This window comes from Podarcis vaucheri (assembly GCF_965113315.1).
Source record: "Podarcis vaucheri genome assembly, chromosome: 17".
In the NCBI taxonomy this organism is placed as follows: domain Eukaryota; kingdom Metazoa; phylum Chordata; class Lepidosauria; order Squamata; family Lacertidae; genus Podarcis; species Podarcis vaucheri.
Window position 1 is genome coordinate 35791624 of NC_138755.1, and position 26502 is coordinate 35818125.

At 43.1% G+C, this 26502-nt stretch overlaps 1 protein-coding gene and 1 long non-coding RNA gene across 5 annotated transcripts in view; both read right to left on the reverse strand.

Moving 5' to 3' along the window:
• Window positions 1-17498, reverse strand: part of TDRD7 (tudor domain containing 7) — a 35127-nt gene extending 17629 nt beyond the window's left edge. For 2 of the 4 annotated variants that reach the window (XM_082204628.1, XM_082204627.1), the window contains exons 1-6: window positions 17367-17498; window positions 13432-13644; window positions 11818-11959; window positions 10526-10733; window positions 5109-5194; window positions 2847-3064 (exon numbers count right to left, since the gene is read on the reverse strand). In XM_082204628.1, the coding sequence (XP_082060754.1) occupies window positions 2847-3064; window positions 5109-5194; window positions 10526-10733; window positions 11818-11959; window positions 13432-13638 (861 nt within the window). In that variant the 5' untranslated portion in view covers window positions 13639-13644; window positions 17367-17498. Of the gene's footprint in view, window positions 1-2846; window positions 3065-3758; window positions 3813-5108; window positions 5195-7721; window positions 7978-10525; window positions 10734-11817; window positions 11960-13431; window positions 13645-17366 lie in introns of those variants that run through there. The other 2 variants (XM_082204630.1, XM_082204629.1) reach the window with 2 other exon arrangements.
• Window positions 1528-2840, reverse strand: LOC309522134. The gene is made up of 2 exons (XR_014214893.1): window positions 2128-2840; window positions 1528-1800 (listed from the first exon to the last, which is right to left on the reverse strand). It is a non-coding gene; the product is annotated as an uncharacterized lncRNA (long non-coding RNA).
• Window positions 17499-26502: the final 9004 nt, after the last annotated feature.

Genomic DNA, 26502 nt, shown 5'->3' on the forward strand with positions numbered 1-26502 from the left:
TAGCACAGGTTTATTTCATCTCAACAGAAAAAAAAATTCTACTGTGCTTTTCCAACTGTGGTTGGATTTGATTTAGTTTTAGATCTCCAGGTAGTTTAAAGCGGGAATAATCTCACCCTTATGAAAGTAGGTGGGGCTCATGGTCAAGCACTGTTCAATTGCTCAAGGTGTCCCTCTTACAAACATTGCTTATCTTTAACAACTGAAGCTTGCTGTTATTCATACATGTGTTTACACGCAGGTCCTGCTACCCACCCTCTCACTATGTGAAAATTCACTTATCCAAACAAAGAATTATGCCCAAAGTGTTTGCCCACTTCCTTGCTTGTGTTTTGCTGGCCAGTGGCAGACATTTTCAGGAAGAAACCATGCAAGGGGGGGGGGAGATCAGATAAATAAGTTTTCCTTTGTCTCTTCTGCTGGTTGGCTATAGCTGTTTCAGGAAGAAACCGTGGAGAGAGGGCAGGGGGAGAGACTGGACAAATCCCCAATTAGAAATGTTCCCATAGGAACCAATGGAAATTGTGGACTCATTATGTGAGTTATGAACAATTCCCGGGAACACACTGCGTTTGGGAACTGGGACCTGTGTGTATTTGGGTATAAATGAGGAGATGATTAGAATATTTCAAAGTGTGCTTAGGCTTGTGCTAAGATGCTCACATATTTTAAGAACTGAGAAGCATTCAGTACGGCTACAGATTGATGAAAGCAAAAAGAATATAGCTTATCTGCATTCCACCAAAACTGGCTGGTGTGTCAACATGCTGATACGTTACTTATAAATAACATTTCTTATATCCATTTAAGAGTATAAGGGCAAATGTAAGAGCAGAAAACCATATGTGTGCTCATATATGCATTCTGATTAGCATTTTTAAATGAGGGCGAAATCTACCTTTATTGCATGCAAAATGGAAAAGCACTCAAAATGAACAGTCTGAAATTGGCTTACAGTAGATCAAAGGTAGTCAACATGGATGATTTTATAGCTTTTGGACTACAAGGCCTATCAGCCACAGTCAGGATTGCCAATGGCCAGAGACAACCAGGGTTGATGGGAGGTGATGTCTACAATAACTGTAGGCACCACAATGCCTACCCCTGCTGCAGATTATAGGCTAGTGCTATTTTTAGATTATTCCCAGGAGTAGCATTAGATATGCTGGAAAAGCAAGTACGGATGCATTTTTTAAAAACAAATAAAAAATGTAAACACGATTTGTTCAATTGCTGTCTCCTTTCCAAATTTACTGTTTAAAAAACAACTGTCCATCCTGAGTGACTATAGCCATTAACTTAGCATGCAACTGAAACTGACTTCAGGCATTCAAGTCACACAAATAATTGCACAGAGCAGGAGAGAAGGAGCACAACTTCTGCCCCCCACCCCCACCTGGGCGTCCGCTTTATCTGCATTGCTTTTCCTTGTGGAGCACAACCCTTCACAATCACAATGACACACTACAAGGGGAAGCCTCCTATGCATAAGAAGCAGCCGCCCCTCTGCAAACGTTCACTGCCAAATTTAGCTGATTCAACCATTTTATTAACAGCATAAAGCCGTCAAAGTGGTAAACACGAGATGAACACAGAACGAAACACAGGTTTTTAAAGCAAAAACATTTCTGAACACAAGAAAACCATCTTTACATATTCTAAAAATAACACAATTTTGCACATATACAGCTGACGTACGGTCAGTAGGGCCAACAGAACCAGTGGATGCAGCCCTGCTCTCCCCCTCCACACAACAGCTGATTGTGTGAACTGAATGCCTGAACGGGGCCGGAATAAAGCCTTTATACAGTGGTGCCTCGCAAGACAAAAAGAATCCGTTCTGTGATTCTCTTCGTCTAGCCGTTTTTTCGTCTTGCGAAGCAAGTCCATTGACGGATTAGCGGATTAGCGCTATTAGCGGCTCATCTGCTGATTGGATCAGCTGATAAGCGGTTTAGCGGCTTAGAAAAGGGGGGGGGGAGGAAAAAAACCAGCAGGAACTCGCAAGACATTTTCATCTTGCGAAGCAAGCCCATAGGAAATTCGTTTTGCGAAGCACCTCCAAAACGGAAAACTCTTTCGTCTAGCGAGTTTTCCGTCTTGCGAGGCATTCGTCTTGCGGGGCACCACTGTACAACCCTAGGAACACAACTGAAGCCCTTTGGCTATACAACCCACAAAGCCTTCACGTGGCAAAGTTACACCTGCATACATATTTTACTTCTCTTTGCACATGAAAAAATCTTGAAGTGTAAAGCTGCAATCCTATGCACACTCATTTTGAAGTAATCCCAGTGAATAAAGTGAGATTGACTTCTGAGTAAACATGTCTACAACTGGGGGGGGGGGGAGTGTCTAGAACTTTCCAGAAGCAAGGATAGTACTTATTAGCCAAAAAGGAAAATGGGGTATTTCCAAGTTGCATTCTTGACTGGGGTCAAGAAGACATCCAAAATGAATTATATGCCTTCCTGGGCTGTATTAGGATTTAACACAAACTTTCGTATTTGAGCCTGTATCTGTTTAATTAGGAAACTTCCACAGATCCTTTGTGGCCAGCTAGATAATAGAGGATTGCAGCCTTAGCATCATTTATATTGCTTAACCTCAGCAGTTGGCCACCATTCTTGGTTCCACATAGAAAAGCAACATTTAATTCAGCGTTGAGTGTCATATTTTAGCTGGGATTGTGTAGGCCCTTTTTGTATTAAATTAAAATTTGCAGTTAAACCCATATTTAATGAGATATTGTGTATACCTGATTTTTTAAAAAAATATTATTCAAACCAAGAAATGGGATTTGTCTAAACCAGTTCTTATCCACTCTGGTAAAAGCTGACACCTACCACACAAATGTGAGGCCAGTTCTCAAATTGAGGGAGCAAGGCTGTATTTAAGTCCTCCCGATAAGTCTCTCTGTACACATACGGTAGCTTTGATAAACATATTCCATTGTGGCATTGATTTAGAATCTCTTTAACTCTTCTCTGAATCTCATATATATCGGTATTTGAAGGATAAGGAGGCTGAAGTGGCACGAGTTGTCTCATTTCTTTTGCATTTTCTGAAAAGCAAGAACACAAACTTTTGGAAGACAGCATTTCTTCTTTTAAAAGGATACAAGGTAAAGCCATTGATCTAGTCCAGCAGCAGCACATTTGTAAAAAGGTAAAGGGACCCCTGACCATTAGGTCCAGTCGTGACCGACTCTGGGGTTGAGCGCTCATCTCGCTTTATTGGCCGAGGGAGCCGGTGTTTGTCTGCAGACAGTTTCCGGGTCATGTGGCCAGCATGACTAAGCTGCTTCTGGCAAACCAGAGGAGCTTACGGAAATGCCGTTTACCTTCCCGCCGGAGCGGTACCTATTTATCTACTTGCACTTTTGACGTGCTTTTGAACTGCTAGGTTGGCAGGAGCAGGGACCGAGCAACGGGAGCTCACCCCGTCGTGGGGATTCGAACCGCCGACCTTCTGATCGGCAAGTCCTAGGCTCTGTGGTTTAACCCACAGCGCCACTGTAGCAACTAGCTGAATCCCTTTTTGTTGGTGGCTATGACAATCTTACCAGAATCCTCCAAGCCGGTAGCTAGCTTTTTAAAACTTTCCTTTTAAAATATTCAACATTAAATATAAAAGCTACAAATGTTATAAATATACAAATATAAAATATACAAATGTTAAATAGTCTAGAACACTGGCTTAATTTTTCAATCTGTTAACATATTCATATAAACAACAGTATGTTTGAGACACTACACTGAAGATGGCTATGGAAGAGTTCTCTGTGCTGGGCATCCTCTTAACATAAAAAATATACTGGCAACCATCACCATGGCAACTGTTCTTTCCTGCTCTGTCAAAGGTTCCTTCCTTTGTCTCTCCCTGGAGTGAACGCTCTAAAGATGATGACACAATAGGGAAACTAATCAGGCTACCATATTTTTCGCCCCATAGGGTGCACATAGTTTTTTTTTTTGGGGGGGGGAATAAAGATTTTTTTTTTATTTCCCCCCCCAGGCACAGGGCTGGCGTGGGGGAATCCCAAGCTTCCCCCGACCCCAGCCCCCAGAACAGCCTGCTATCCGCAAGCCTAGGGAGCCCGGCGGGAAGTCGTGCCGGTCTCCCCAGGCTTGCAGAGAGCTGCGCGAAGCCCAGGCGCGCTCTTCAGCGCGCCCCAGGCTTCAGAATGCAGGAAGCTGTGCAACCCTTGGGAGACCGGTGTCGCGCCAGTCTCCCAAGGGTTGCGCAGAGCTTCCTGAAGCCTGGAGAGAGAGAGAGGGGTCAGTGTGCACCGACCCCTCTCGCTCTCCAGGCTTCAGCGAAAGCCTGCATTCGCCCCCCATAGGACGCACACACATTTCCCCTTCATTTTTGGAGGGGGAAAAGTGCGCCTTATAGGGCGAAAAATACGGTAAATATCAAGTTTGTAGGAAATATGTTTGAGCTTCATTTCTTTATCTGAGCTTGCAAGTATTTTCAATCCCAGTTCATACTGAGCTTTGAGATATTTCAAGTATAGCTAGACTAAACGAAAAGGAAACCACCTAGCCACTTAAAAAGGTGAATGAGGAAACTAATATTGCAGGGTTGGGCAAGGGTCTTCTCTCTCTCTATCTTTTGATGGTGCTCACAATGAGCAAACATTTTACAATCATAATACTTTGGAAAGATACTTTGGCTTTTAATTACCAGTGCAAAGGTTGTGTTCTAACTGAACGGACAGTCTTTTAAGCATTTGTTTAACAATGTCCTTTACAGCATCATCCTATTCATGTTTACTCAGAAGTAAACCACAAGTTTAAATGAGCTTACTCCTAACTAACCGAGCACAGGAGCAGTCTAAGAAGTATATACTGAAACGGTTGGTGCTTTTAGGAAATGTTTACTTGGTTGATAATCCACGTCTATTCATTCTACATTACCTTGCCAAGTTATGTATTTTCTTACTAGGTATTAAGAGCAGAATTATGTCCAATGGAACTGCTTGCATGAACACCAAAATGTTTGATTTTACCATGAGTTCTGTTTAAATACATAAAACCACCCGCCCACCCATGAAGTGTGGCTTGGCTTAGCAGTCAATGTTTTGTGGCCCTCTGGTAACATACCATTGAAGTCCACAGGTACGTTTTTTGACGGGTGACCCTGAAGCTCCTTCTGAAATCGTGGTGGAAGTGTTGCTCTTCTATCAAGCCTAAAAATCCCAAAGCAAACTACTATGATTTGATTTGCACTTTTCAAAAGTACAAGCTAATATGTTCAATATAAGTATAGTGGTATCTCGGGTTAAGTACTTAATTCGTTCCGTTCTTAACCTGAAACTGTTCTTAACCTGAAGCACCACTTTAGCTAATGGGGCCTCCCACTGCCACTGCGGCATGATTTCTGTTCTCATCCTGAAGCAAAGTTCTTAACCTGAAGAACTATTTCTGGGTTAGCGGAGTCTGTAACCTGAAGCGTATGTAACCCGAGGTACCACTGTAAAAGCATCTGCTTGCTGCCATGTCCTTGTATCTGCACAGATAAGCTTACGGACAATCATCCCATTAAATAAAAGAGAACCATTTTACTCTACGTGAAGCTGTTATGGATGGCAAACTCATATATATTCTGCAAGCCAGAACTGCAAATTGACTCCTTTCTCTAGCAAAATCCACAAAGTCTGGTAGCAAATTTTGTAGACTGAAAAATAGGCACATTGGAACAGGTCTGTTTGCATACAAAGTTGTTGAAAAGTCACTTCTGTACCTGGCTTTTGTCATGTTGTCCTTTTGAGCTACAGTATTTCCTTCCAATAGACCCATAGCAGATACAATGGTTAAGATCCACAAGCATAAACTGAATAAGCCTACTGAAATCAGCAGAAGTGCTGGACACTGTCCCTAGAGATTCCATCTTATCCCAGAATTTCTGAAATTGCTTTACAGTTTATAATCTGCTACTAACACAGCAAATCCACTACAGGAAAGGTTGTATTTGAGAGGCATTTATTACCTTCACAAACAAAACATATCTCACCACTAGATGGCTCAATTTAGGTGAATTCCACAGCTGGGGATATCTTTACTAGGGCCAACTAAAAGGTAAAAATAAAGGCTTTTGACTTCTCCACAAGCCAAGCCTCCAGCCTTCTCTGGGTGAGTGCTAGATTTCATGTTTTCAAAAAGGGGGAGTTCAGCCGTGATTGTCACAGCAGCTCCAAATGCTGCATAGCAGACTTAATTAGACTGCGATCTACTAGGTGATATCTCCTTTTACATGCCATTTTAGGATTGCTCACTGCAACTTAAACAGCAAGTCAGCATTTCATTTCATTGCTTTGCTTAAACACGGAGTTTTCTAGGGAATCTACTGACTATTTTGGCTAGAGCTAATAAAAATCCAACTTGATTTTTGCATTTTTCTTAGGGAGCAATAGGGACTCCTTTTCTTTTTGGAAGCCTAGTGCTGCCAATACTTCATTTGTGGCACCCAGGCTTGAACCTCCTCATACAAGGAGCACGGAATGTGGATCCACCTCACCCAAAACAGTATCATGGGACAAATTCAGGAATAACTTGGTTAGTATTAAATAACCTGAATATAAATACGGTTGTGCTACATTTTAATCTCAAAGCTGAATGGTTGGCTTCTACCAGATATGTCAAATTAAAATGTCTTTTCTTTGTATTTTTTTTTGTCCAGTGAATCTCACAACATGCCTGTCTTTAAAAAAAAAAAAGACCTAAAGGGGGCATTTTAAACAAGAACTTCCCATGAGTAAAAAAGAATACATATGGAAAACATATATACAATGTGACAAGTAGGTGTAAGGCCTGGGTAAAAGAATGAAAAGAATGAAACGAGGATAAATTGAGTTTATTGACTTGTACCTTGGGCTTAGTGGTCAAATTTGCAACATTGTTTAATAAATACACGGGCCATATCCATGGGAAACTTGTTTTAAATCTGCTTGCTAGGACATTTTGCGGGAGAGCATTCAAACACACCGTATTTTTCCGTGCCGCCGTGCATAAGACACCCCCTATTTTTGGGGACACCAGATTAAGAAAACACCCCTCAGCACTACCCGTGTATAAGACGTGTCCCAATTTTAAACCTAATTTTTTGGTTAAAAACCCCTAGTCTTATACAGTGGTGCCCCGCAAGACGAATGCCTCGCAAGACGAAAAACCTGCTAGACGAAAGGGTTTTCTGTTTTTTGATGCGCTTCGCAAGACGAATTTCCCTATGGGCTTGCTTCGCAAGACGAAAACGTCTTGTGAGTCTTGCGATTTTTTCCGCTTCCCCCCTTTTTCTAAGCCGCTAATAGCCTTTTAGCCGCTAAGCCTTTAATAGCCGCTAAACCGCTAATAGCGCTAATCCGCTAATAGGGTTGCTTCGCAAGACGAAAAAACCGCTAGACGAAGAGACTCGCGGAACGGATTATTTTCGTCTTGCGAGGCACCACTGTACACGGAAAAATACGGTATGTCCCACATGGTCAATACCACTCGTTCTGTGGAGTATGCAACAATAAAGCCTGATCATGGAGGAATTAATTGGGGGATCAAGGTGAAAGCAAACACTCCATGTTTCATGCCACAATGGTTCACACCTAACAAAGTTCCACCCACATCTGCTCCATCCTGTTATTCCTTCTCGTATCTATATTCACGACTCTAGACTGACTGACTGAATCTATTTCTAATAAACTTTTCATCTCAATGAAGACGTGTTACCTATTCAGAAGTCTCGGGCCATTAAACACACTCCCCCAGGCAAATAGGCCAAAGTTGGCCTGGGACTGCAGAGGCAAAGGAAAGGTAAGTTGGGGGAGTCTGGGAGTGCCCAGGGGAACATAGACCCACGGAGACGGTCTATTTCTTCTTGCCTGCCAGAAGAACATTGCGGCAAGGGGGGAGACCAGTGTGGTCCCATCTATGGGCCAGACTAGGAGCAGCCGGAAGGCACTCCCTGCCTCCCACCTTCCCTCTCCACTAGAAAGAATACTTGGCTCCAACTGTCAATTTTTCTTTGAATGCAGTAGGATAGTGGGTGGGGTGGGCAGAGATGGGACATTCTGGCCCTATCCGGCAGCCAAAGGCACAACAGTCACCAACCACTATTCAACCACAAACCCTAGCAGAGAGGGAAGACCAGCCTGGCCCCATCTGGGTATGCATGCCCTTATATAGGTCACTACTCTGTTCTGACCTTGAAGAACTGATCTCCCTCCTCTCCCCTCCGTATTATTATTGTTAAGTCTGATGACAAAACCTCTCTCTCTCTCCCTCTAAACGGACGAGAGAGGTTTTGGGATGTAATAATTGCCTGAAAAGTGATGTGAAATCTAACAAGCAGTTTTCATGAGCTACTTTTCCTGGCCGTGCATTACAAACACAATGGGAGGATTATGAAGGCAATCAAACCATTCCAAAATTTAGATAAACTAAATGATGGACCAAGCAAGAACATTATCTGACTCATGATTTGATGACCCATGACAGCAACAAACAATGCATGAAGAGAAGTGATGGTACAGCAGCTGAGCTTGCCAAGTTGGATTTTAGTCAGTCAAAGGAATAATTAGGGATGCTGGGGCGGGGGCGCTGAAGTACAATACTGAATCAGCAGAATTTCAGCATCAAAACCATCCGCTTTCTTGTTAAGGATGCAGTAATGGGGCAGTACTGTTTCAGCTGACAACACAATACAGGCTACTGACAATATTTTAAATCGGTCTATGCCCAAAATTGTCAATACTTTTTACAGACCATTTCACTCATGTATACTGTAGATCTAGACATAAATATCCTGCTAAAAAAAGCAGCAGAGAAATATCACTGGCCCAATTTTTCTGCAGTGAATATGAATTCAAAAGTTTTAGCAAATAATTTTGGAAAGACATATGAAAAATCCCAGTCTTCCTAGCCATGTATTTGTCCTTAAGAAGAGTAAAAGTTGCATATATATAGTTGGTTTAATGCAAATGCATACATTAATTTCAGTAAACTAGTACAGTCATACCTCGGGTTAATGCATATCAATAATGCATATAAAAACTACTGTACAAACTTAAAATATATTGTGTATAACTTGAAATTGTTGCAAATGTCTCAATTGTTTGATATTAGTTGAAAGTGCTGCATCCTAAGATACTCAATTTGAAAAACTAATAAACTTGTGGAACTTGTGAGCCCCACAAATACTTCACAGTAGGTTCCCACAATTATGTATTTCACTCCTGGTAGTATGTGTTGTCTTCATCAAGAATTCCATATTCAATGTAACGGTAAAGGTACCCCTGACCTTTAGGTCCAGTCGCGGACGACTCTGGGGTTGCGGTGCTCATCTCACTCTATAGGCCAAGGGAGCTGGGGTTTGTCTGCAGACAACTTCCAGGTCATGTGGCCAGCATGACTAAGCTGCTTCTGGCGAACCAAAGCAGCACATGGAAATGCCGTTTACCTTCCCACCAGAGCGGCACCTATTTATCTACTTGCTCTTTGACATGCTTTTGAATTGCTAGGTGGGCAGGAGCAGGGACCAAACAACGGGAGCTCACCCCATTGCGGAGATTCGAACCACCAACCTTCTGATCGGCAACAACAAGCAGACACTCAAATATGTACAACATCCATAGAGTGAACCTAACCTTCTCTAACTGAATGAGCAAACTGACAGGCTTGGTCTTAACCTTTCATTCATCTCAAAGTTACAGTAACATATCATCGGGATGTGTGTGCAGAAGCTGCTGCAGAACAGGAGAGAGAAGGCATGAAAAACTAATGGTTTGTTATTGGTGCAGCTTTAAACATTAGTTTATTCCCTCTGAAACATAGAAGAATCTGGGGCAAGTGAGAAAGGTGAGTCAGCGTGCAAAGGTCCTATGGATGTTTGTTTAGTAAAGACTAAGTGTGTGTGCGTGCACATACACACAGATACACATGATCTAACCTTGCTAACATGACTAACCACTCCGAGTCTAAATTTGTAGAAAATGTGGTATATAAATAATTGATAATACTAACAATATCATATCTAGGATTTTTGCAGTGATGTAATGAGTCATAACCATTTTAAACAGGCTACTCTGCTCAGACACAATTCTGCATGCATCCCCTCACCCCACCAAAATCTCTTAAGATTTACACCAATTTACAAAATTGTTGGACACACTTTCCTCCTTCCATCTCCTACCCTTGTAAGTTTTCATAAGGCAGTTAAAAGCACAAGAAACGGGCCAGTTTGACTTTCATTGAATTTTATGTTGAAAACTTTTAAGAAAAAAAATGATTTAAAGAAATGGGAAACTTAAATAAAGGGCAGCAACCCCAGGGTTGAAAGGCAAAAAGATGGCAAAAAGAGTGCTTGCCTCTCTCAAATAGTGATATAGTATTTTCAGTGTATGTTGACGCTTTGTTTAGGACAGTTTTCTATACAATCAGGCCATTTCCTCCCTGAACATATGAGATTCTAGAGTGGTGTCAAGCATATCAGCTGGTTTATACCCAGTAAGTTTTCCAACAAGAGGAACTCTAACCTGTTTGTCACAGTCATGTGTCCTTGATTTAAGACTTCTTTCTGCAGAGGGGTCCCAAATTCTAGAGGCAGAGGATACGATGCAGAGCTCATGTTTTGCCTAACAACAGCACAGCTTCCTTTGCTTCTCAGCAGTGGGAGTGCAGGTCTCCTGCTTTCTTCTGTGAAATGCATGAATCCTGGCTTCCGCAGAGTACCCTTTGGCTTGCCTGCAATACAATGATGCAAGACACAAAATGTCAGCTCTCATTTTCAGATTACCTACGGTTTGGGGCACTTCAACATAAATTCTTAAGTTTACCAAAAAAATGCTGTGGTGTTTGCCTCCTAGGATGGGTCATAAGGAAAGGGTTAAAATAGGTGTGATGCGATTGGCCAGTGAGAATGCAAGGGGGGGATACAAGTTAGAGTGGGAGGTTTTGAAAGTTTTTGTTGAAGTTGAGTTAGTGGAGAGTTGAGGTTTGGGAGTTGAAGTTAGTTGAGTTAAGAGTGAGGTTTGGGAGTTGAAGAAGGAAGAGGGGGGAAAAGGCAGTGGGCTGGTCGAATTGTATTGTGAGAGAGTGAGAGGAATTGTTAGGTGGAGTCAGATAGATAGTTGGGAATAATCAGTTTGAAGTTGTTAGGAACTAAGATTAAGAAACTGTCAAGAAAAACTAACTGAAACCATAAGCTTGTTCCTGCATTCAAAAATAAACTTGATTATTTATGTTAACAACTGACTGGATTCCGTGTGTCCCCGTGAAATACGGGGTGGTGGCAGCGGAAAAAGCAATCGCAGAGGCGGCACGGGGTCAATAGACCGTCAAACGTCCGGGGGCCCTGTGTGTGATCGCTACAGATGCAAAAGATAACTAAGCCAGACAACTAAGTGTGACTATGTATAAAGCAGCATATTAATGTTTCCTCATGCAATATAGTCTTTTTTTCGGGGGGGGGGGTAGTATTTCAGGTCCCACCACTCAAAAACAGGGGGTTGTTAATAACAGCCAACTTACAGAGTTGTTAGGGTCAATTAAACTTGTTGAGAACAGTTAAAAAGCACACAGACTATTGTCTTTCTGCATTAAAAAAGTAAGCCCCTACTTTTCTTTCCAATATTAGTTTCCTTATGTGCAGTTTCAAGACACACCATGAATAGTCAGCCAGACTGCCCTGTAACATGACTGTTCAAGACTGTAAGTAGTTTATTTCAGTCAGCAGAATCACAACAATAGAGAAGCTCTGCAAGTGATGAGTTTAAGGTTGATTAATTCAGCATATACCCATGTGGTGTTTTGCAGCTGACAAACTTACCAACCGAGGCAAATGGAGCCGTTCTTTTCAGCCTCATGCTGCAGTTCACTTGCCGACCAGTTTTCTTTTGGGAAGTTCTCTGGCAGGCAACAAGCTGAGCAATCTGTGCAGTCTCCTGGCAAATGACCGCACGACAGGTCACCTGATCAAGGAAAGAGGAAACCAAAAATGGAGAACCAGATTTACCAATGACTTATATGGGAGATACTTACTCATTGAAAGCCACTTCAGACTCGCTGCATGAAACTTAGGTAAAGGGACCCCTGACCATTAGGTCCAGTCATGACCGACTCTGGGGTTGCGGCGCTCATCTCGCTTTATTGGCCGAGGGAGCCGGCATACAGCTTCCGGGTCATGTGGCCAGCATGACTAAGCCGCTTCTGGCGAACCAGAGCAGCGCACGGAAATGCCGTTTACCTTTCCACTGGAGCGGTACTTATTTATCTACTTGCACTTTGACGTGCTTTCAAACTGCTAGGTTGGCAGGAGCAGGGACCGAGCAACGGGAGCTCACCCCGTCATGGGGATTCGAACCGCCAACCTTCTGAATGACAAGCCCTAGGCTCTGTGGTTTAGACCACAGCGCCACGCAGATTTACCAATGACTTTTATGGGAGATACTTGCTCATTGAAAGCCACCTCAGACTCTCTGCATGAAGCTTAGAATGTGCTAAAGCAGGTGTGGGGAACCTGTGGTCCTCCAAATGTTGTTGAGACTCCAACTCCCATCATTCCAGCCAGCATGGCCAATGGACAGGGATGATGGGAGTTGAGAGTTCATTAGCACTGGAGGACCACAGGTTCCCACTGCTACAGCATTCATTTGGTAAGGTGCAATAATAGTGTACCCAATGCGTAAGAGATACGGGTGAGCTACACCCTATAAAGTACTGTATAAGGCTTTGCCATGCCACCTGAAAGCTAAAGCCCTGCAAAGCTTTGCAATTCATTCTAATGCAGATTTTGATTTGCCCTATTCGGTAATCAAAATTTGTGATAAGACGATGGCTGTTTGGACATTGTTTTCAGTCTTTGGCTCCCAAATATGTAACACGATACCTAGTCTGTTTAAGAAGGATGTGAATTTAGTGCCCTTCCCTTCAAATGTTGAAATGTTGCATATTTTGCTTGTAGAGGAGGTGCTGTCATGAGTGTAACACACAGATCTTCAGGTGAAAATGCTGTAGCAGTGGGGTGGGGGACTTGTGGTCCTCCAAATGATAATGAACTCTCATTAATTTCAACTCCCATTGTGCGGAGGGGGTGTTTCAGTTAAAGAAATTACATTCAACTGTGCACTATAATGAACATAACCAAATTAAATTTGCTCCGGGTGAAGCATTATTTGATTTGCAGCAAAATCAATGTAAAGAAGCAAAAGGCCCTATAGCAACATTAATCTTTCGTCTGGTAGTGCAATGGACAGTGTGACTATTAACCAGAAGGTTGGTGGTTCGAGCCCACCCAGGGATGGCTGTGGTCAGGATTCCTGCACTGCAGGGGGTTGGACTAGATGACCCTCGGGGTCTCTTTCATCTCTACGATTCTATGATTCTATGACATTTTACAGCCAAAATACACACACAATTATGAAGCACTGTATGCATTTCTTACCTCACCAGCTTTACTAATTTCAACCCTAACAACTCCAGGGATGCTTTTTATATATCCTTCTAAATTAGAATGTCCCAGCTGCTTAAAGGGAATCAAGTCTCCAGTTAATGATTTATATTCTGCTTGCAAACGGGAAAAGGGTACTCCATGTTTATGGGATTGCAGAACAGCTCGGAGCATTTTTGCAACTAAATCCGCTTCCTGCATTTTCACCTGTAACAGAAAAGCGATGTCATTAGAATTTAAGATGCAAGTCAGCATTTCTCCTTTTTTTGACCTCTTCCATTAAGAAGCAAAAATACAATACCATTGTGTTCAGCATTTGAGAGTCAACAACCAACACAAAAGAAGAAAGCACAGTGATTCCATGATTCTGAAATAAGCCACTTGCTACAGCAAAGCCAAAAAGCTGTTTGGTTGCTAACCCAACAAGCATTCCCCATCAGATGAGCAAATGCCTTGCCCGTTACTGGCATCAAAGGCAACACAACCAGCAGTAGTCACTGACAACTTAACCACAGATGCCTCAATTCAAATCCTCACCTGCACTGCGACATTCCTTGGGCACTGAAATTCTGTAAGACTAGGATAACTTACAAGGTTGTTGAGAGGACAAAATGGGGTAACTCATGTATGAGCTGGAGTTACTCGAATGAAAAGAATGATAAAAATGTCAGTTCTCTGTAAGAAGAGGTTTTCTTTTTGAATTTACATAATAGCATCAGCAACTTCTTAGAATTTCAACCGACAGGCTTGGCAAACATAATGCAGTAAAAAATTGCAAAATGCATGCTAACTCAAGAGGAGACAAATTCACAGATCTATTGATATGTTCCATTTTCCAAAGTACAGTTTTGGCAAAGGTATCTCAGTTTAGGTATACACGCCTAGAACGCGACACAGGAAATAGGTGACTTATTGCTTGAGGTGTGACACCTGTATTCTTAACACATCATCATGTTGATTTTATGAACAGAGTGGAACCACCCTTAACCTCATAAACCAGGGATGTGGAGCCTGGGGGGTGAGATTCCACTAATGAGTCCTGTCAGCAAAAACTTCACTTGTGCAACAGGGCATCCTGCCTTCTAAAATTGGCTTGAGGGGAAGGAGAACTCCCGAAATAGTGCAAAGGGGAAGAAAAGGAGGATTACGCTGTCTGACAAGTTAAAATACTTGCCCTGACCAAATGTATCAAAGATATGCTGCTTTAATCTACCTTCCTGCAAATGAATATGTTTTGTTAACTTTATCATTGAGGCTATACACTACACTTTATGAATTCATTCCTTTAATATTAGTATGCTGGGTAGCCTATCGTTTAAGTGGCTGTAACTATTCTTGCTGTTGCTAGAGGGGCTTCCTATTAATTCCAAACAATTCCTTTAAGACAACCAAGTAAAATACACAGTTAGAAGGTACAGCATATTCAGTAAAGTCATTTTGTTAACCACGTTTTATTGGCCCAGTTTGCATATCACCATAAACCATGGTTTAATGTGAATGAGCAGCATGTTAGTTTATGCTGTCCAAGAGTTCTTGGAGTGCTTCTCCCCTGTCATGGATTAAACAAGCCAGAACCTGGCTTGTGTTGTTGTCCAAACGAGGCTCATGATTTGTTTCTATGCTGCCCATGTTCTGTTCTGCCTACCACTGTAGATATAAGCAGTCAACTGGACAAAATAGGTAGAATCTGAGAGGGCTATCAAATATTTTTACAAACATCACAAGGTAGAGTCTATAGGGGCCAACTGACCACGTCACGGAATCTCCAAGTGAGGATGGCAAGCACAGGAGAACACAACGCATACAGGTTGAGACAGTCCCCACTTTGTGAACAGCTGCCCCCCATGATTATTTTGTCAAAAACAAATGCTGTCATTTGTTTTAAAAGAGCATTGATATAGTGCACTTCTCCCAAGAGCAGCTTCCTCAGTTGTTGTTTTTAAAGTGTTGTAAAATATGAAAGAATGTAACATTTATATCTTTCCCAATTCATCTGGCATAGGTGATTCATATGCACGTCAGCTGGCCCACCCCGAAAAGCCTTGCCACTCAAGACCTAGAACATGGAAATGCCCATTATGTACCAAGTTCTTTAAAAGTTCTGATTTCATACTACAGGAAAATTGCGATGACATGTGTTTATGAAGTTTGCCCACAGGGAAACTTTGGTTCCAACTTTACCCCTGCATCTTCAACATGGGGATAATACTATCCTATCCTGCAAGGCTGTTGCTAGATAATTACTTGAAGCTCACGGAACACATTTTATAATACTTTATAACAACTATTATTTATTATCAATCAAAATAGGAACAAAATTGATGGGTAACAGCTTTAGAAAGCTTGTTAGAATTAACGGCTTAGGATTACTTTATATATCTGCATCTGGTTCACACACAATGCTAAATTATGGTTTAGGGCTATGTGCTTGTTATGTGTTCGTAAACAGATAAAACGATATAATTATCATTTGTTGAGGTTTTCAACAATTAGCAGTGTAGTGTGTGACTTTTTTATTAAATAAATCAGGAAAGAAAAACAGCAGAAAAATCAGGGGTTGGGGACAGGTATTTCTTCTTCATTGCTCCAGGTCTCCCCCCACATCAGGCCTTCATGTATGCCCCAATAAATTCATTTAAGATTGATGCCATTTATCAGGCATATGGCACTAGATGCTGACATTCAGAGTTTAGATTGTAAGCACCAGCAACACAGGGAGGCAGATATCAAGACTATGACAAGCCAGAAAATAAATTCAGAGATAGTAATACGGGTGTGTGTGTGTGTTAAAGGTGTGTACGTGAAGGAGATGGAGAAAGAGAATTTATACTGAATTTATATACCGCCCTAGAAGCAGGATAGAAACATTTTGAATAAATGAATGTTTAAGAATGTAAACGGTTCAGCAAGACAACCAGGAGCTCTAGTGATAGATGAGTCAGATTAGTGACGATGACATTGGGTGGTATTTATTAATTGTTATTACATTTATTAAATTTATATACTGCCCTATACCCAGGGCGGTTCATAGAATAAAATCAAGATGTAAAAACCACGAAATACATGAGTGTTAAGTCAGATTAGTGACGATGACATTGGGCGGCATTTATTAATTGTTATGACGTTTATTAAATTTATATACTGCCCTATACCCAGGGCGGTTCATAGAATAAAATCAAGACGTAAAAACCACGAAATACATGAGTGTTAAGTCAGATTAGTGACGATGACATTGGGCGGCATTTATTAATTGTTATGACATTTATTAAATTTATATACTGCCCTATACCCAGGGCGGTTCATAGAATAAAATCAAGATGTAAAAACCACGAAATACATGAGTGTTAAGTCAGATTAGTGACGATGACATTGGGCGGCATTTATTAATTGTCATTACATTTATTAAATTTATATACTGCCCTATACCCAGGGCGGTTCATAGAATAAAATCAAGATGTAAAAACCACGAAATACATGAGTGTTAAGTCAGATTAGTGACGATGACATTGGGTGGTATTTATTAATTGTTATTACATTAATTAAATTTATATACTGCCCCATACCCAGGGCGGTTCATAGAATAAAATCAAGATGTAAAAACCACGAAATACCTAAAGGCGGGCATAGGATGTAAATGCCAGGAAGGCCTGGCATAATTATTTCCTGGATTTATATATGACAGCTCGGCGAACCTGGGCTATATTCATGCACGGGGACAGGCGGCCAGCAGCGCAAAGGCTGCCACGGGTTCCTCGGTTCCCACGTTACGCCCGTGCGCAAAAGGGAATGTAAAAAGGGAACTGCGCCCGAGGAGAGCGCGCAAGGTGAGCAGGCGCGGAGCGAGACCAAACCCAACGCATGTTGTTTATTATTTATTGAGGGTTTATTATTTTTTGAGGAGAGGAGGGGGGGGGGAAAGCACCACTCACCCAAACCCGAGGCGACCCCGAGGGGTCTCGGCCCGGCCCGGCCCGCTCCCCGCCTCCGCAGCCTCCTCCGGCTCGCCGTCCGCTTCTACCGGCCCGCCACGGCCTCCTGACTCCGGCTCCTCCTCCTCCTCCTGGGCTACGCGGCCGACTGCGGAGCCGACCCCGCCCTCTCTCTCTCTCTCTCTCCCTCAAGCCGCTTTTATGACGAAACAAGACCAGGCCGGCCGGGAGCGAACCCCCCCCCCCTTTCCGGACGTGCCGAAAGAGGAGGCGGGTCAGGTTAAAATGGCCGCGCTCGCCTCGAGCGCCGGTTTTTAGCGCCCAGCCCCTCTCCGGCAAAGCCCCGCCCCGCCCCGCCCTCGGCACGTGAAGGCCGCCAATCGAATTCGGGGGCGCGAGGCGGTTGAAAAGCCAATGAGGAGGAGGGGTTCCGAAGACGCGACGCTGTCAACATTCCACACCCCCCCACACCCCCCCGCCCACACGACCCGCTTAGATTTCGAATAGGAGTTCTGGGTGGGTGCTGCTTACTTGGGCCAAGGCAGTTTGAATCTGAAAGTATTCTTATTCATTGAACGTTACAGATGGGTAGCCGTGTTGGTCTGCCATAGTCAAAATAAAAAAAAATCCCTTCCAGTAGCACCTTAAAGACCAACTAAGTTAGTTCTTGGTATGAGCTTTCATGTGCATGCACGAAAATCTGAAGTATCTGTGTATCTGAAGAAGTGTGCATGCACACGAAAGCTCATACCAAGAACTAACTTAGTTGGTCTTTAAGGTGCTACTGGAAGGAATTTTTTTTATCATTGAACGTTGAAAGTGTTGTTGTTGTTCACATTAATTTTTTTTTAAAAAAACTTTTTTATTCAAAATTAAAACAAAACATATTATCCAAAAACATATCATCCTTATTTTTTCCCCATTTTCCCTCCCATACAAAACCCACCCACCAGCTTCCCTCAGTTCCAGTTGTTGATTTCTCTAAGAATGCTGTTTTCTGCATGTTACACAGTTGTGTTGTTGTTTAGTCATGTCCGACTCTTCGTGACCCCATGGACCAGAGCACGCCAGGCACTCCTCCGTCTTCCACTGCCTCCTGCAGTTTGGTCAAACTCATGCTGGTAGCTTCGAGAACACTGTCCCACCATCTCGTCCTCTGTCGTCCCCTTCTCCTTGTGCCCTCCATTTTCCCCAGCATCAGGGTCTTTTCCAGGGAGTCTTCTCATGAGGTGGCCAAAGTATTGGAGCCTCAGCTTCAGGATCTGTCCTTCCAGTGAGCACTCAGGGCTGAGTTCCTTAAGAATGGATAGGTTTGATCTTCTTGCAGTCCATGGAACTCTCAAGAGTCTCCTCCAGCACCATAATTCAAAAGCATCAATTCTTCAGTGATCAGCCTTCTTTATGGTCCAGCTCTCACTTCCATACATCACTACTGGGAAAACCATGGCTTTAACTATATGGACCTTTGTTGGCAAGGTGATGTCTCTGCTTTTTAAGATGCTGTCTAGGTTTATCATCGCTTTTCTCCCAAGAAGCAGGCGTCTTTTAATTTCGTGACTGCTATCACCATCTGCAGTGATCATGGAGCCCAAGAAAGTAAAATCTTTCACTGCCTCCATTTCTTCCCCTTCTATTTGCCAGGAGGTGATGGGCCCAGTGGCCATGATCTTCGTTTTTTTGATGTTGAGCTTCAGACCATATTTTGAGCAGAAATTTGAGTGTGTTGCTTCTCTCCTGTCTGTCAGGATACCTGATAATGCCTTATCTGATTGCCTTTTCTGGGTAGCCTGTCCATCCCTTTGAGATGGTAAATACTGTAGTAGTTCCTGAATCTCTTACGCATATTGATAGTGTGCTCAGCTTAACAGATACTTTCCAGACTGTATTTACAGGGAGGTGTAAGCCCCTACAGTCCAAAGACAATTGGAAAGCTTTTCCCATTTCCTTCCTCCTTGCTGAGAAATATTTGAGGTCAATTTGGGAGAGTCAAAATGACAAGATGGACAAGATGGTTCTCCTGTTCTATTTCAGACACATGGTTTATATACTTATGTATGTGTTTGCCTTGTACATTTATGAACATTTATTTTTTATATATAAGACCTTAGAATTCATATAACAATTATTATTATTCACACCTCCCCAACTAGAGTTGCCACTTTTGTTCTGGCAAAATACAGGACAGGGTGATTGGGGGTGGATTTTTTCTTTTCTTCATCTGGTGGCAAAGTGACTTCAAAGCAATCTCTTCCAATCTATTGCAGCCTAACAGGATGGCTTCTTTAGAATTTGTCACACACATATGCACATGAATGTGTAAATCTGTCTGTGCTTGGCTATACCCATATCTTAAATACATGACCTTTCACACACCCTTTCAAGCACTTGCATTTGGAGAGTTTCTATAACTTGGCAGACAGACAGAGAGAGAGAGACCTGAAATACAGGTATCAATACAGGATGTATAATTTTTCCTTGAACTATGGGACAATTCTGTATTACACAGGACAGGTGTCATGGAAATTCCGCTCACTATTGATCCAGAGTAGAATCCCAACGTATAGTTAGCCGAATAAAAACACATTGCAGGATTCCCCAAAAATGGACCAGAGGCAGTTGTATTTCATCCAGCAGAGCTTTACTGCTACTGAAGGCAAATGAGCATAATGGTCACAAATCCAATACATTCAGGATTGGCACTGTCCATAAGTTAAGCAGACTTAACTTAAACTTACAGTAACTTATAATACGACTAAACCTTAACGCTAAGCATACTATGTACGGAACACCACACCAAAAAGAAAAGAGATAGAAAGAGAAAGTGAAACCCAGGGTCCTTCTGGCCTTACTATTACAGTCAGCATGACCTTGTCAGAAAGAAATAAGAGAAGCAGTTTAAGCTAGCTGTACTCAGCTTCTCTGAAGGAATAACCCAAACATCATGAACCTTCTGCTTGTTTCTTTCACACAGAGAAGCTTCCAGAAGCTTCTTGAATTAATTAGAATAGGAAAGATCTCTACACATCAAATCAATACTTTCTGTACTAAGAAATGCAAACTGACACATACAGCTCAAGTGTTGTGTGCGCAGATTGCACACACATCAGATGCAACATATGGGCGCCTCTTATTTTTGTCTTTTGAGGGCATCTTACTGAAACATTATTTCCTTTGCAGTTGCTTCCCATGAAGGATCCCAAAGTGCTTTACAGCAGGATAAAAATATATAGAGAGAAATCAAAACATCATGAACCTTCTGCTTGTTTCTTTCACACAGAGAAGCTTCCAGAACCCTCTTGAATTAAGCAGAATAGGAAAGATCTCTACACATCAGGTCAATACTTTCTTCACTAAGAAATGCAAACTGATAAGCTCTACCTTCAACAGTGGTGTAACGTGGGGAGGGCACAGGGGCGGTTGCCCCTGGAGCAAAATTGTTAGAAGGCGCAACATTTCGACACCTGGTGCTGCCTCAATACAACTGCGCACTTCCATCACTAGGCTCCATTGAAAATGGCTTCTCTATGCAAACCAAGTAGTGACCTCTCCAGACAACAGATGACTCTTCTTTCCTTCCTCTGTGGCTGTGATCTCCTGGGTGTGCAGACATGGTTAGGCATGTTTCCTTCCCTCTATGCGGCCCCGGTTGCTGGCAACCCACGCTACACCACTGCCCCCCAATCTCCACAGCAGTGTGAGATTGCATGTGTTTTAGGCACTTACCTGGGGTCTATGTTTCCTTTGGAAATAAGGCACTGCGGAGACTGTGGCATCTTTGAGATATATTTACACCTGAGTCAGAGTTTTGGGGTGTATGGGGTGTTGGGGGAGAGGTAGTACCTCTGGTGTGAGACACATCATGCTCCCCCTGGGGTAGTTTGTCCACCTTTGGTCCCCACCTGGCACTCAGCTCTCACCTGTGGCTTCACAGCATGAAGCAGCCACACAATGACAACGGCTTCTGCTGGCTGGTTAAGCCAGGTGAAGGTGATCGCTGGGTCTCAAACCCTTGGTGAATTAGCAGCTTCCCCTGCAATGTGAGGACAGGCTGTGGCAGATTGAGCGGACAAGATCAATTAGTCAAGAAGGCGGTTTCTGCCCGAGCTGTAGAGGGAAATGAGAGGCAGATGGGGCTCATCAGCCTGGGAAGGTAGCCCATCTAGGAGAAGGAAAATTCAGGTCCTAAACTTCCACTGCCTTGCCTGTCCAGACTCATAAATTTCAATATGTTTTTTTAAATCTCTTCTACTGTTAATTTTAATTATTTTTAAATGTTTTTAAATTGTCTTTAACTGTTTTTATGTTTTTGATGTTTTTGATGTTTTTAATGTTTTAAGCAGAGACATCACCTTGCCAACAAAGGTCCGTATAGTTAAAGCTATGGCTTTCCCAATAGTGATGTATGGAAGTGAGAGCTGGACCATAAAGAAGGCTGATCGCCAAAGAATGGATGCTTTTGAATTATGGTGCTGGAGGAGACTCTTGAGAGTCCCATGGACTGCAAGAAGATCAAACCTCACCATTCTGAAGGAAATCAGCCCTGAGTGCTCATTGGAAGGACAGATCGTGAAGCTGAGGTTCCAATACTTTGGCCACCTCATGAGAAGAGAAGACTCCCTGGAAAAGACCCTGATGCTGGGAAAGATGGAGGGCACAAGGAGAAGGGGACGACAGAGGACGAGATGGTTGGACAGTGTTCTCAAAGCTACCAGCATAAGTTTGACCAAACTGCGGGAGGCAGTGGAAGACAGGAGTTCCTGGCGTGCTCTGGCCCATGGGGTCATGAAGAGTTGGACACAACTAAACAACAACAAACCTCCGTTGCCTTGCCTATTCAGACTCATAAATTTAAATTATTTTTTTTAATCTCTTCTACTGTTAATTTTAATTGTTTTAAAATGTTTTAAAATTGTCTTTAACTGTTCTTATGTTTTTGAAGTTTTAAATATTTTTTGTTACAGGTAGGTAGCCGTGTTGGTCTGCCGTAGATAAAACAAAATTAATTATTATTATTATTATTATTATTATTATTATTATTATTATTATTATTTTAAATCCTTCCAGTAGCACCTTAGAGACCAACTAAGTTTGTTATCGGTATGAGCTTTCGTATGCATGCACACAAAAGCTCATACCAATAACAAACTTAGTTGGTCTCTAAGGTGCTACTGGAAGGAATTAATATTTTTTGATGTTTTTAATATTTCTTGTAAAGTTTTACTACAATCCAGCAGTATATAAATTTTGTTCAATAAGAATAAAAATAAAATAGCCCCAAACAACAGGAGGGCACCACGCTGGCAAAAGGATGTTAAGAGGAGGTCACATTTACAGTATTGTTTCTGAAAGGTTTATAGTGCTAAAAAAATATTTCCATCATTTCAGACCCGACAGTGCCAAAGTGCTCTTTACTTGTGAAATGTTGACTACCGATGTTTTCCCAGCTTTTAAATCCATTCACTTTGCTCCTGAGGTGAAAGCCCAAGCCTTCTGCGCCTTACTATCTTGCTGTGTTAGCTTACTGTAATATTTCATAGTTGGCGATAATGGATAGGGAGTGGCTCTCCGAGGACAGAAAGCACTACGCAAGCTAAACTAAAGGAAATGAAAGTGAAGTGGGGAAAGGGAACATGCGTACAGCATGAGCAATTTAATAAAAAGCTAAAGTGAGACCTCTAGCTGCAGCAGAAACACAATGCATTTGCTGAATGTTTGTCCAACACTTCACATATTGGAATATCGGAAGCTGCCTTAGACCAAGTCAGAACATTGGTATATAGAAGGAGAATTCCTGGGTGCCAAGTTCCAGGCTTGGGGCAAGTACTCTTTGGTGAGAGAACCTCAGCAGATATTTAAAATCACAAAATGTGCAGCAAAGCAAAGCCTGAAAATACAGGCTGCTAGACCGTTAAAATATGCCCTTATGAGTTCCAAAACTTCCGACTTCTCTTTATTGTTTTATTGCTGATCTCTGACTGACTCCAGTTCCTGACAATTAAATAGATCTTTTTGACCACCCTGGTGGAGAAACCCAAAATGTCTACTAGTTAGTTTATGCTACAGAGGACACAGGAGAATCCAGGCATGTCACTCCTATTGCCAGTTTTCTATGTACAAGAAATCATTAAATTTTTTTAAATGGGGGTGACATTTTGTTGGGTGATCTTTCACCAGTACAGTGGTGCCTCGCAAGACGAAAAGAATCCGTTCTGTGATTCTCTTCGTCTAGCGGTTTTTTCGTCTTGCGAAGCAAGCACATTGGCGGATTAGCGCTATTAGCGGCTTTTAGCGGCTTATTGACTTATCGGTTCAGCTGATAAGCGGCTTAGTGGCTTAGAAAAGGGGGGGGGGGAAGGAAAAAAACCCCGCAGGAACTCGCAAGACATTGTCGTCTTGCGAAGCAAGCGCATAGGAGATTTGTTTTGCGAAGCACCTCCAAAACGGAAAACTCTTTCGTCTAGCGAGTTTTCCGTCTTGCGAGGCATTCGTCTTGCGGGGCACCACTGTACAGTGCTACCTTGGGTTACATACGCTTCAGGTTACATACGCTTCAGGTTACAGACTCCGCTAACCCAGAAATAGTACCTCAGATTAAGAACTTTGCTTCAGGATGAGAACAGAAATCATGCTCTGGCGGCGCGGCAGCAGCAAGAGGCCCCATTAGCTACAGTGGTACTTCAGGTTAAGAGCAGTTTCAGGTTAAGAACAGACCTCTGGAACGAATTAAGTACTTAACCCGAGGTACCACTGTAGTATGAAATGGTACAGTCATACTGAGAGCCGATGTGGTATAGTAGTTAAGAGTGTCTGACTAGGACTTGGGAGACCAGCTATAAAAAAAACACTATGCAATGCTTTGAAAAGAAATGTTGCAAAAAGCTCAACAGAAATTCTTGTTGACTTGTGATTTCAGCTCTACAGCGCCACCTAGTGTCACATTGTTATAACACATTTATAACATCATAAGTCGACGCATGTAGATGAGTCTCAGGGTTAAAATTCCCCCTGGGACATGATGTTCACTGGGTGACCTTGGGCCAGCCACTGCCTCACAGGGTGGTGTGGATTAAATGAGGCGTAAGGAGAGCCATGTGCTCCACCTTGAGCTCCTTGGAGCAAAAAAAGGTGGGAGATAAATGCAGAAATTAAATATATGGGTACAGTGGTACCTCGCAAGACGAATGCCTCGGAAGACGAAAGAGTTTTTGGTTTTTTGAGGTGCTTCGTAAGACGAATTTCCCTATGGGCTTGCTTCGCAAGACGAAACGTCTTGAGAGTTTGTTTTGAAGCGGGAACTGGGCTGGCAGGGAGCGAGCGAGGGAGCGACCTACCTTTTCCAGAGGGGTCCTCTTCTGGAGAGGGCACAGAGGAGGCAGGTGGGCTGGGATCCAGCGGATCTGGCTGGGTCTCTGCGCCGCCGCCGCCTCTGCCTCTCTCTCTCTCTCCCCCTCCCCACGTGGCTGCTCCATTTTGCCCTAACTGCGCGAAGGCAGGAGGAGGGGGACCAAGGAGGAGGAGGAGGAGGCATCCACTGCGCTTTGGCCGCCGCGAAGGCGCCTTTGCGGGGGTGGGAAGAAGCCGGGAGCAGCTGCCGAGACTGTGGGGAGCCCGGCGGCGTGGCGCAAAGTAACGGGGGGAGCAAGGGAGAGTCCGCGCCGGGCGCTTCGTGCGTCCGCCCTCGGTTCCTGGGCTCGAACTTCCTTTGGCACCTCGTGGAGAGAGAGGGAGAGGAGCGGGCTGGGGCTTTGATGTGGGACGCGGTTTGGCCAAGCGAAGACGCGGCAAGGCTTGGCGACAGAGGAAGGGGGGCTGTTTTCGTGGGGAGGTGGGAGGGGGTGTCTTTGCCTCTTCCCGGCAACAGTTCCTCCAGGCTGGGGAAACTCCTCCTGCTGGGGAGCGACCCACTTTGTGCTTTGCCCGCTATCCCATTATAATACAGTACCAGGGTGCATCCGTGCTTCGCAAGACGAAAAAATCCGCAAGACGAAGAAACTCGCAGAACGGATTAATTTCGTCTTGCGAGGCACCACTGTATAGCCCGTATAGTTTGCATTTTGTGTAGACTAGTTCTGAGCTGTTACCAGCTGTGTGGTCTCCCCTCCTATGCCAGATATGAGCTCTATCTGTGTTCAAAGTGCATTTTTCTTTCACACAAAAACAACAACATAGCAGTGGGATTTATGTGGAATTCAGTCAGGCTTTTGCTGAGACACGCCTGTTCTTTTCAGTTCCTCTTTTAGGAAAACAAACCGGAAAGTTGACATGAGCCTCAGCCCAAATATAAAAGGAGACCCGCCCTTCATTTCCTCTCCACTAGTCCCGTGGCAGCCAAAGAGGCAAAGGAACCTCAAAGGAACAGAATCCAGTGGTTCCTAATCATTGCCTTCAAATTCTAGGTTTTAGGACTCTGTTCCATTGTTTTAAACTGTTTTCAATGCTATGTTTTCAATGGTTGTGACCTGTGCTGGGATCTAAGGGTGAAGGGAGGGAAAATAAAAATAAAAAGCAAGGGTTGATTATGTTAAAAGGATGGAAACACCTCATTGAAGGGAGAGTTATGTGTTTACCTACTGGTCCCAATGGAGTATCCCTTTGTTGAATAAAAATATATATTATATCCATCTGATTTAGTTTATTGCCCAATATTCCTTTTTTGGGAGGGGTGCTCAAATGCATCAACAATGACCCCACATCAAATGGACAAAACCAATTAGTGAATACCTTTTGGTCAGCTTTAAGCTGGTTTTGGGGCCAGAACTCACTTGGTTGCTCTGGTGGGCAACTTGTTCTAGCAGAAAGTCTGGGGGAAAATGGCCCCACTGATTCTCCAGGGATTTCCAAGTGGCTTTAGATACCATTGGCTATAGCTATGGTGGGGTACCTCCACCCTGCAGGAATACTGCAGCCATGTCCTGAAGTGTCCCTCTGCCCAAAAGGAAGAGTAGCAATTTGCTAGTTATTGGGTACAGAAAGGTGTTTGTCGATCTTGGCCATTTTGTGAGGCCATGACAGTGGCTGGTATACACAAAGCCATTTCTGTGCTCCAGAGGGGAACCCCCCCACACACTTTGGACAATTGTGCAGTAAAGCACTAGCAGCTCAAACTTTTGTTCAGGAACAGTAACAATACCTCAGC